The following is a 9008-nucleotide window of genomic DNA, read 5'->3' as shown; positions in this document are numbered from 1 at the left end:
GCTTAAACTGCACCTGCAGAAACCTACAGTGCACCAATTTCAGTTTAAACTGTACGTGACTTCCTTAGTTTCAAATGCCACGAAGGGCAGAACATTCTTCAGGAACACGAGTGAAGCAAACAAAAATACCACAGAATCTTTACACCTGGGTGGAGCTGTGTGTTGAAATGGAATGGAAATAAAAGAGAAAAATGTTTAAAATCAGACCCACCATCATTCAACAGTAAGTGGGATTTAAAAAATATATATATAATATATATATATTGACACTATATAAATACATAGATAAAGCTGGATTTCAAGACAAACAGGTTAGATGATCTGATGGTTCTGTAATTCAGGTAAAGTTCTTTCTGGTGCCACTGGATTTATTTCCAGCTAAACTATTATCTTCCTTTGTGTAAAAAGGTCTGGTGCAAACTTGTGCTCATATTTTTTAAAAGTTCCCAGGAACAGGAATAATTTAATTTTCCAATTTTTCGGATTAGCATAGGAGTCTATTCGCAGAATGTCTGAGCCACACACCACAGGAAACTGATGAGTAAGAGAGAGAGAGCATTTGGAACTGCATTTTGTTGGCGGAATTATCTGTGTGGCCACTGTGGTTGCTTTAATTTTTTTCTTTCCCTCTTTTTTTAAACCCTTTAAATACAGTTTTCATTATTTCCTAATATATATCAAATTATTTTCATGCAAAGTAGCAGTCACGGAGGCATCCAGACTTCTCAGGTTCCTTCCTTCCACACATATGACTTGAAGAATTACTCCAGCTTGATCCTATTTTGCTTTGAGATGCACTGTCCTTCTTGCTGTCCTTTCAAACTGGAATCTAAATGATTTTGAACTTACTATCTGGGCCAATCCCTGCTTCCCCCAGAGGATGTTTCAGTATTTCTATGGGTCCAGTACCTTCCTTGCTTGTTCATACTCTTCATTCCCAAGAGCCTTTGTAGTAACTAGTTCCTTCTGGTCCTAGGAGCACCATCTCCTTTCTTCAGCTCTCAATAGACATGGCACAGATAAGCTGTTCTACTTTGTATGCCAAGCGCTGCCTGCGCGCCTGCTCGTCCTGCTCGAGAGCCCCGATGATCTGGTGCAAAACAAACATGATTCATGTAAACATCCCAGAAAGGAGAGAAAAAGAAAGAAGGGGCGGGGGAGGGGAATAAATAGAGAGAGAAAAATACTCAGAGATGGACTCCAAGGGTTAATGATGACATGCAGGAAAGATACTTAGGATGGGTCCAGTGTACTGAACTCCCTTCCCTGGGCAACATGGCAGTAGTGGTTTGTGAAGCTGGTAAAACAGAAGTACTTGGGGCAGGCTAGGTTAATGCCGCTGGTCCAGTACAGGTCTGGCAAGCCTTGCCCAGGAGTTGGGAGGGCCACCTACAGCTTATGGGTCACTCCCCAATCTGAATGCTCTCCACACTTGGAAGGCTGAGGCTGGCCGGTTGCTGTCAGTCCCTCCTCTTAGTTTTGTTCCTTCAAAGAAACTTAACTAACCAAGACAAACAAAGCACTGAGTGCTCTTCTATTCCCAGCCATGCTGATTTATTTGTTGGACTGTTTGCTGCATACTAGACCATCACACTGCAATCATTCCCGTGCTCTTGTGCCTTTGACTCTGCATTGCCAGTCTCATTTAGCATGAAAGTTACGTGATTTTAGTCTCTAATCGGAAGATGGCTGTGGCATTGTATCATAAATGCAGACATGCAATTAAATGACAAAAATCTTCCTTTTAATGGATGTAATTGCAAAACAGGTTCTTCTCACAATGAAAATGAAGGGGTGGAACAGATGGCGAGAACTTGGTTTCAAGTGATGCATGCATTAAAGGAGCCCATGCTGCCAGCTTTGCTGTGACACAAAGTTTGTGCCATACTAGAAGTTCCCTGAGGACACTGGGATTTGTGAGGGGGTTCGCTGGGGCAGGACGATTTTTCCCTGCATTTAGAAATGGGCTGCACCGAGGGTGCACCCAGGATCAGGAATTCAGAGCTGCCCACACAATGCTTCAAGGGGTTGGTTCTGATGGGATGTGCTGCACCGGGAGCTCTGGAGACTAAAGCCGCCTACTGATGCACAGCACAGATACAGCATTGATAGCAGCAGTGAAAGCTTCAACCATGCTGCCCCACCAACCAGCTCTGAGCGGGGGAATTGGCCTCCAGGCCCCATTCAGCCTTTGGCCTCCCTTCTGAGACTGCCAGCCAGGAAGCCAACTGTGCTATGTGGAAAAGCCTAACCATGCCAGGAACAGGACTGGGGCTAACCACCTGTCCAGGGTGACTTTCAGTCACTACCAAGCCAGAGTGGAACTGAACTGCCGACCTAGAGGTGAAAGGTTCCATATCTCACTTACACCCAGAGCCGCCTCCCAACAGACTCTATCTGTCTAAGGTGACTTGGTGGCAGGATTGCCATGTATCCTGTGGCCCGGAGGTGGGGGCATGGCCTCACAAGGGATGGGGCCTGCTCACCTCTTCACTGTACTTGCTGACGTAAGAGTAGATCTCATTGAGCGCGCTCAGCATGTTGAACTCAATGGCATGTAGGCGTGACTGCTCTGCGAGGTAGGCATTCATATCCTGGTCACTGATGGCTGGGAGCTTTGCAATGTCTGCATAATACCTGGGGAATGAAAGGTGAGAGACAAATGAAAAACATATTGGCAAGGAAGGGCCCCGTGTGCGCAGCAGGGATGCCAAAGCCTCCTGAATGTAAAACTCCAAGAGTTCAGTCTCAGCTAGCATTCATTGCCCAGAACGGGGGTCTGCAGTTCTATCTGGCCTTTGTGAACTCTGCAAGGTGCCAGCAAGGCCTCTCCTCCCGATTGCTCCTAACCAAGCAGGAGCCACAGCAAATCTGGCCCTGTGCATATCAAAGGAAACATTTTACCCCACACTGAAATGCAGCAACTTCTGGGGTCCTGAGAACAGAGAAGCTTTATGACTTTGCACAGTAATACTATGTAATCTTCATCCAAAAACTACACCGAAGCTTAGTGGAGAAACTGAGGGATACCACCTTATCCAGTGAAACTACAGGGGGGATTTGTGTGAGGGAGACGACAATGATCTGAACTGCAATCTGGGTCAGGCACCAAGGCTAAGACTCCAAGAAAGTGCTAGGGGATCTTTAATGGTTGAGGTCTCCGTTGCACATCTAATCTGAAAGTCAGCACCGGCCATAGCAGCATGCGTGTTTGAACTGTACTGTTCGCTCTCTCCCTTTCAACCATCCTACCATGTTTGCTCGTGAACCTGCCAACTGGGAGGCAGACTGGATCACTCGTCATTCATTGTCAGCATAAAACTAGCAAGGAAACCTCTCGTTTTAGTTTAAACTCTACCATTAAAAAATGCTTACTACTCACTACATTCCTCTGATAGGTGGTCAAAAACCAGCAAGACTATAGGTGACACACCCATCCAACAAGAACACAAGAACAGCTGTATTGGATCAGACCAATGGTCCAGCTAGCCCAGAGTTCTGTCTTCCGACAGCAGTCGGTGCCAGGTGCTTCAGAGGGAATGAATAGAAGCATCTGCCAGAACCACCTCATTGTCCTCCTGCAAATGCTCCTCTGCCATGAGACCTACACAACACCTGACAGTGGTCAGAAGGCTGGTGTACTGTGACTGCTGCTTATCATACTGACCAGCACCGCCTCCCTGTGCTGCCCTTGTCTGTCTGTTGTATTCATCCCGTCCCCTCATCTTATATTTAGGCTGGAAGCTTTTTGGGACTGGGACCATCTTTTTGTTGTGTTTGTACAGCGCCTAGTGCAGTGGGGTCCTGGCTCATGATTGGGGCTTGGCAATAATGATGCTTGGCATTGATTCAGAGGAAGAACGTCACCAGCATCATGTCATCTTCCATCCAAGAGCTCATCGGCTCAAATGCCGTTTAGACCATGGAATCAGGCTACGTTATGCTATGGCTGCAGATCCAGCAATGCACATGTAATGCTGACAAACCTCAGCAGGTGGGATTGAACCTGGGACCTCTGGAGCTAAATGCATGCGCTAAAAGCCACATGCCTCTTAGCTAAGGCTGCAGCAGACTCATTAATCTCTAGATGGTCTAGGTGCCAGTACAGCGGGACAAAGCCCCAGGCGTCAACTTCCTCTATTCCCGGGGGTGCTCGACACCCCACTCCATCCCAGGCCCACCCCCACTCCACCCCTTCCTCCAAGCCCTCACCCCTGCCCCACCTCTTCCCACCCCCTCCCCTGAGCACGCCCCATCCCCGCTCCTCCCCCTCCCTCCCTGTGCCTCCTGCATGCCGCCGAACAGCTGTTCCGCGGCGGGTGGTAGATGCTGGGAGGGAGGAAGGAGTTGACCAGCAGGGCTACCGGCAGGCAGGAGGCGCCGGGGGGAGGGGCAGAACTTGGCTGCTGGCGGGTGCTGATTTTTTTTCCATGGGTGCTCCAGGGCCAGAGCACCCATGGAGTCAGTGCCTGTGGACAGAGTGCCACACCAAGCAGGCATGGGTTACATACACACTACAATGGTTGACCAGGTGGTGCAATGAGACAGCCACTGCTGCTCCTGACTATGCTCCCACGCTGACCTACCTTTCTACCCAGCTCTTGTAGCTGGGGATATCCTTGGCATAGAGCAATTTGTTGGAGGGGGAGTCCTTGCCCAAGCGGTGTTCTGAGGTGGAACAGGAGTCCATGAAAGTCTGGGCAACGACAGAGAGGCAGGCGTCTGTGATGCTGCCCTTGTGGATATCGAACACAAACTGGGGGTTTTTGATTACGTTCACCCAGAACCGGAGAGGGAGGCTGCAGGAAAACAAAGGAATAAAAATAAGTCACAAACCCTCGAGACAGGAGGGTATCTTTCTTACCCATGTATTTCAGGTCCTGCAATGATCTGCTCAGGGCTGTGCCCCTTCTAAGCACTAAGTGGCAGTAATGGGCCCACACAGTCCGCAATGGTACCCTAAGCAGAGCTGAGCCCATCTCATTACCAAATCTGGTCCAGGCTAGTGACTACTTTTCTTCTCTGATTTTCCAGCCACCCCTTGGCCCAGCCCCTGCTGACCCTGCCCACTCTGGAGTGGCTGCCATTTGACTTGAACTTGTACCACATCATGTGGCAGCCGGACAGGCCAGGGTGCTGAAGCCAAGTGGACTGCAGGAACCGTACTGTAAGGCAGAGAGGAAGCTCTCCATTTTAGTAGAGCCCCCAGCATTTGCCAGTATTGGGTGCTGGGGTTTATGAGGAGGTCCAGGGCAGTCTGTTAGTCAGTGCTGTATCTCAGCGTCCTTTAGAGCGAAGGTCTGTGGCACTGAGCTGGTGAGGATATTGGGGTGCTACTGGAGTCCCCACTAACAATCCACTGCAGTGAGCAGAATCGAGGGCCTGTTCCCAGCCCATCACTCTGGAAGGAGCACATCAGGTATCTCTGCCTTTCCCCCCTGCCCCCAAATCCTGGGCCTTGGTAATCAAAGGAGAATTATTCTTCCCTTTTCCTTTGGATCTGTAGCAGGATCAAAAACCAGCTGCTGCTTTCTGTTAGCTTTCAAGTCCCAGCTCTCCCTCGCTAGCCAGCTAGCTACAACCAAGGCTTCAGCCTTAACCCTTGGAGCACTGCAGACAAGTTGCTCAATGCCATCGCAGAGCAGAGTCTCTTGTCAACTGCCTCAACCCTCCACTTGCTCCCAATCGCTGCTCTCTGTATGAGGGCCCTGAACTGCTTCTATGCTGACCAGCTCTCCGGCTACTTCCCAGACCCCCCTCAGTCGCCTAAACTGCCTTCCCTCTTCCACCTGTTCTTAACACCTGCCTTCCCCAACATCTCACCCTGCACCCTTCCCAGCTCTCCTGCTACTTCTAACAGGTGACCTGAGTCTACAACCCCAGTTACTAAAGTCTCAGTTTCCAGCTGGACTCCCCCAGGAGATCTAATGTGGTCTGAGACTTAACCCTTTCCTTTTTCAAAGGAGCTAGGCCTGGAGCATAGGGCTAGAACTCCTGAGTTATACTCTCATCCCTAACGCTGACCCAGTTCATATCTGGGACAAGCCACTTCCCCTCTCAGTGCCTCTATTCCTCTGTCTGACAATGCTCGGCTCTCTCCTAGGGGCATAGCAAGCATTCACGAATGTTTGGAGAGTGCTATGGAAACGTAAAGACATAGTGAAGGTTCAATGTAATGATTAGTTTGAAAACTAGAATTTACACCTCTGCCCTGACTCCTCCTTTGTTCCCATATGCAAAGCTGTACAATGGCTGGGTCCCCATCAGCAGCCAGAACCCATGTGGTTTGATGGCTGTGGTAGAAAAATCTTTGTTGTTCGACACCGTTTCCCTTTATAGCTTTAAGAACTGTCATTTTATTCAGGATTCAAACATTTTATCCTAATAGCTCCTTCTTCTAAAGCTTTCACTAAATTGTTTTTAGCTTCCCACAGCCTTAGCGGGGAATCCGGTTTTTGCACACATGATGATTAGAGGCTTTTTAAACCACGAGGGACTGGTGGAAAAAAAATAAAAAGTCTTCAGGGGGCTACCATTTGTTATGGATTCCCCACACCCCAGGTAAATTTCTAACCCTAAAATAATCCTAAAATAACAGCAAAGGCAAAGATATAATAGCTCCAATTGTTTTGAGAACATTGAGTCCAAGCTGAAGTTTGTGTCAATTGCACACAGTTTAAGTGTGAGCTCCACTCATCTGCTCTCTCCTCCCTTCTCCACGGCTCCCGAAGCATTTGGGAAGGAGCAGCTCCTAACTGAACTGTCACCTCTGAGCATTAGCAGGCATTCCCCTTTTGATAATTTCATACACCTAAGGTATGGCTGTTAACTACCTGCCTGTATACAACCCAGCCATTTCCAAAATCGCCTCTTCTCATTATTGGAGGGCAGGGGCAGTCTCGGAGCTAAAGAACTGGACTGCGATGCAAGATACCTTTGTTCAATTCCCAGCTTTGCCACAGTTCCTTTGTCTGTCTTGTCTATATAGACTGTAAGCTCTTTGGGGAAGGAGCTATATTTTATTGTGCACACAGAGGCCTTTGGGAACTACTGGAGTACAAACAACAATTAATAATTCCTACCCCTGGAATGAAAGGAGGGGTCTAGAATTTACACCCAAAACCACATTTGTCTGAGTGGTGATGTGAAAAAGGTCTGTAGGAGTGGTATTAGTTTATCCTATAATAACCCCTAAATAATTTAACAGGCAGTTTCCTGGATGCTTCATACTTAGAAAAATAACCAGATTTTAACAGATTAAAGTTGTAAATGAAAAGGCAAGGAACACTTTGCTTAATTCTCAGTGCCAATTTAGCTCTTTGTTGCACTGTCAATAACCTGTAGCTTCTCTGAGGTCTGAGATCAACAGCGGGAGCTGGTGCACAGGTCAGGACTGAGATGCACTGGCAGAGCTGTCTGTGTGGTGGGGGTTCCTGATTTGAATCACAACAGGTCAGAATTGAAGTACATTGTCACAGCAGCAAGGAGGTCCCATAATTGGGACAGCACAGGTACTGGAGGTTTGGATCGAAGAGTATGAGCAAAGCTTTGTGTCAGGGGTGCTTCCTTCCATTATATCTGACGGCAGCCAGAATGTGACAATCACCCCCAAGCACAAAAAATGCAGAAGTGCACTGAAAAGAAAAAGAACAAGCTTTGTGACTCCCAGAGAGAAGGAAAGGGGCAGAGATTTGCACAAAGGTGTGTATGCTGGCATCTTCCGTAACAATGAAAGAAGGGAGTTATGCAGTGGTGAGCTGGAGCCTGTTCGCACCGGTTTGCGCGAACCGGTTGTTAAATTTAGAAGCCGGTTTAGAACCGGTTGTTAAAGAGTTGGGCAAACTCTGGCCCGCAGGACCGTCCTGTCCGGCCCGCCTGAGCTCCTGGCTGTGGAGACTCCCCTTGAGAATCCCTTTTTACTCTCCCGGCAGCACTCCAGGCCTTTGGCGGCACTTCGGCAGCGGGTCCTTCACTCATGCCCGGTCTTCGGTGGCACTTCGGCGGCGGGTCCCTCAGTGCCGCCAAAGACCCGGAGCGAGTGAAGGACGTACTGCCGAAGACCCAGAGTGACTGAAGGAACCGGTTCTTCAGATTTTGGCAGCTCATCACTGGAGTTATGGCAGCATCAGGTTTATTCGGTGAAGCACATGTGCACTCCGAGCTGCCTCCAATTACACAGACTACGTCCCTCCTCCTCCCGCTCCAAGCCCCAGCCCCAGGAGTCCATTCTTTTCCAGGTTGTGGATAATTGCTCAACAGTAGGGTCCACCCCCACTCCCCATGCTCTTACCAATTGCTCTTCCAGGTGTGCCTCACATCTGTGTCGTGGATGCCGTGCTTATCTGCTTGCTCATCCAGGAAATCGAACATGTATTTTATGGCCAGTGGGAGCGCGCTGCCTCGGTGCACAGTACTGAACAAGGTCTCGAACAAGTCATCCACGAATTTCTGCAGCGTACCCTAATGGGAGCAGCAACCAACGGGGTGATGGGAGGGATATATGCACACTCGGCTAAACAGCAACAGCAGGAGGGGACACCAGATGGTGACACAGGCTATGCACAGCTCCAGAAAGGTATAGGTATAGACCCTATAGGAATACGTAAGGTATATGTAACCTTATAGGAATGGGCTGGCTGAACTTCTGAGGCACATTGGTTTTATTCTTAATGTTAAGCACCTTTTCTTTTGCTTCTGAAATGCAATCTGTGCTATAACCATTGCTGAGGGCACTACAAAAGGATTGCAGATATCCGAGGCTGAGGAGATGGGTAAAGACAGACATTTACAGACATGGTGGCTTTCTTTCAATTTTTAGTGGCATGTAGTGCTAGTGAAAGGATGGAGCATCTAGAAGTTTAGGAGCGATTGCAGGAAACCAGGGGTCTATTTCTGGCTCTGCCATTGAATTGTTCTGTAACTCTAGGCACACGTACCCTCTCTGCACCCCCGCTCCCCCTGTGTAAATGGGGATAATGTCCAATTCACAGACAGGTCGCAAAGCTGCA

At 48.6% G+C, this 9008-nt stretch overlaps 1 protein-coding gene across 2 annotated transcripts in view; it reads right to left on the bottom strand.

The window, feature by feature from the left end:
* Window positions 1–279: 279 nt before the first annotated feature.
* The window catches only part of PLXNA2 (plexin A2), a 315976-nt gene continuing 307247 nt past the window's right edge, over window positions 280–9008 (bottom strand). For both annotated transcript variants that reach the window (XM_084611054.1, XM_084611055.1), the window contains exons 29-32: window positions 8291–8460; window positions 4587–4799; window positions 2487–2637; window positions 280–1090 (exon numbers count right to left, since the gene is read on the bottom strand). In XM_084611054.1, the coding sequence (XP_084467180.1) occupies window positions 995–1090; window positions 2487–2637; window positions 4587–4799; window positions 8291–8460 (630 nt within the window). In that variant the 3' untranslated portion in view covers window positions 280–994. The remainder of the gene's footprint in view (window positions 1091–2486; window positions 2638–4586; window positions 4800–8290; window positions 8461–9008) is intronic.

This window comes from Lepidochelys olivacea (assembly GCF_965140295.1).
Source record: "Lepidochelys olivacea isolate rLepOli2 genome assembly, chromosome: 21".
Classification (NCBI taxonomy): domain Eukaryota; kingdom Metazoa; phylum Chordata; order Testudines; family Cheloniidae; genus Lepidochelys; species Lepidochelys olivacea.
The sequence above is the reverse complement of the archived record's forward strand: the minus strand, read 5'-3'. Positions and strand labels throughout refer to the sequence as shown.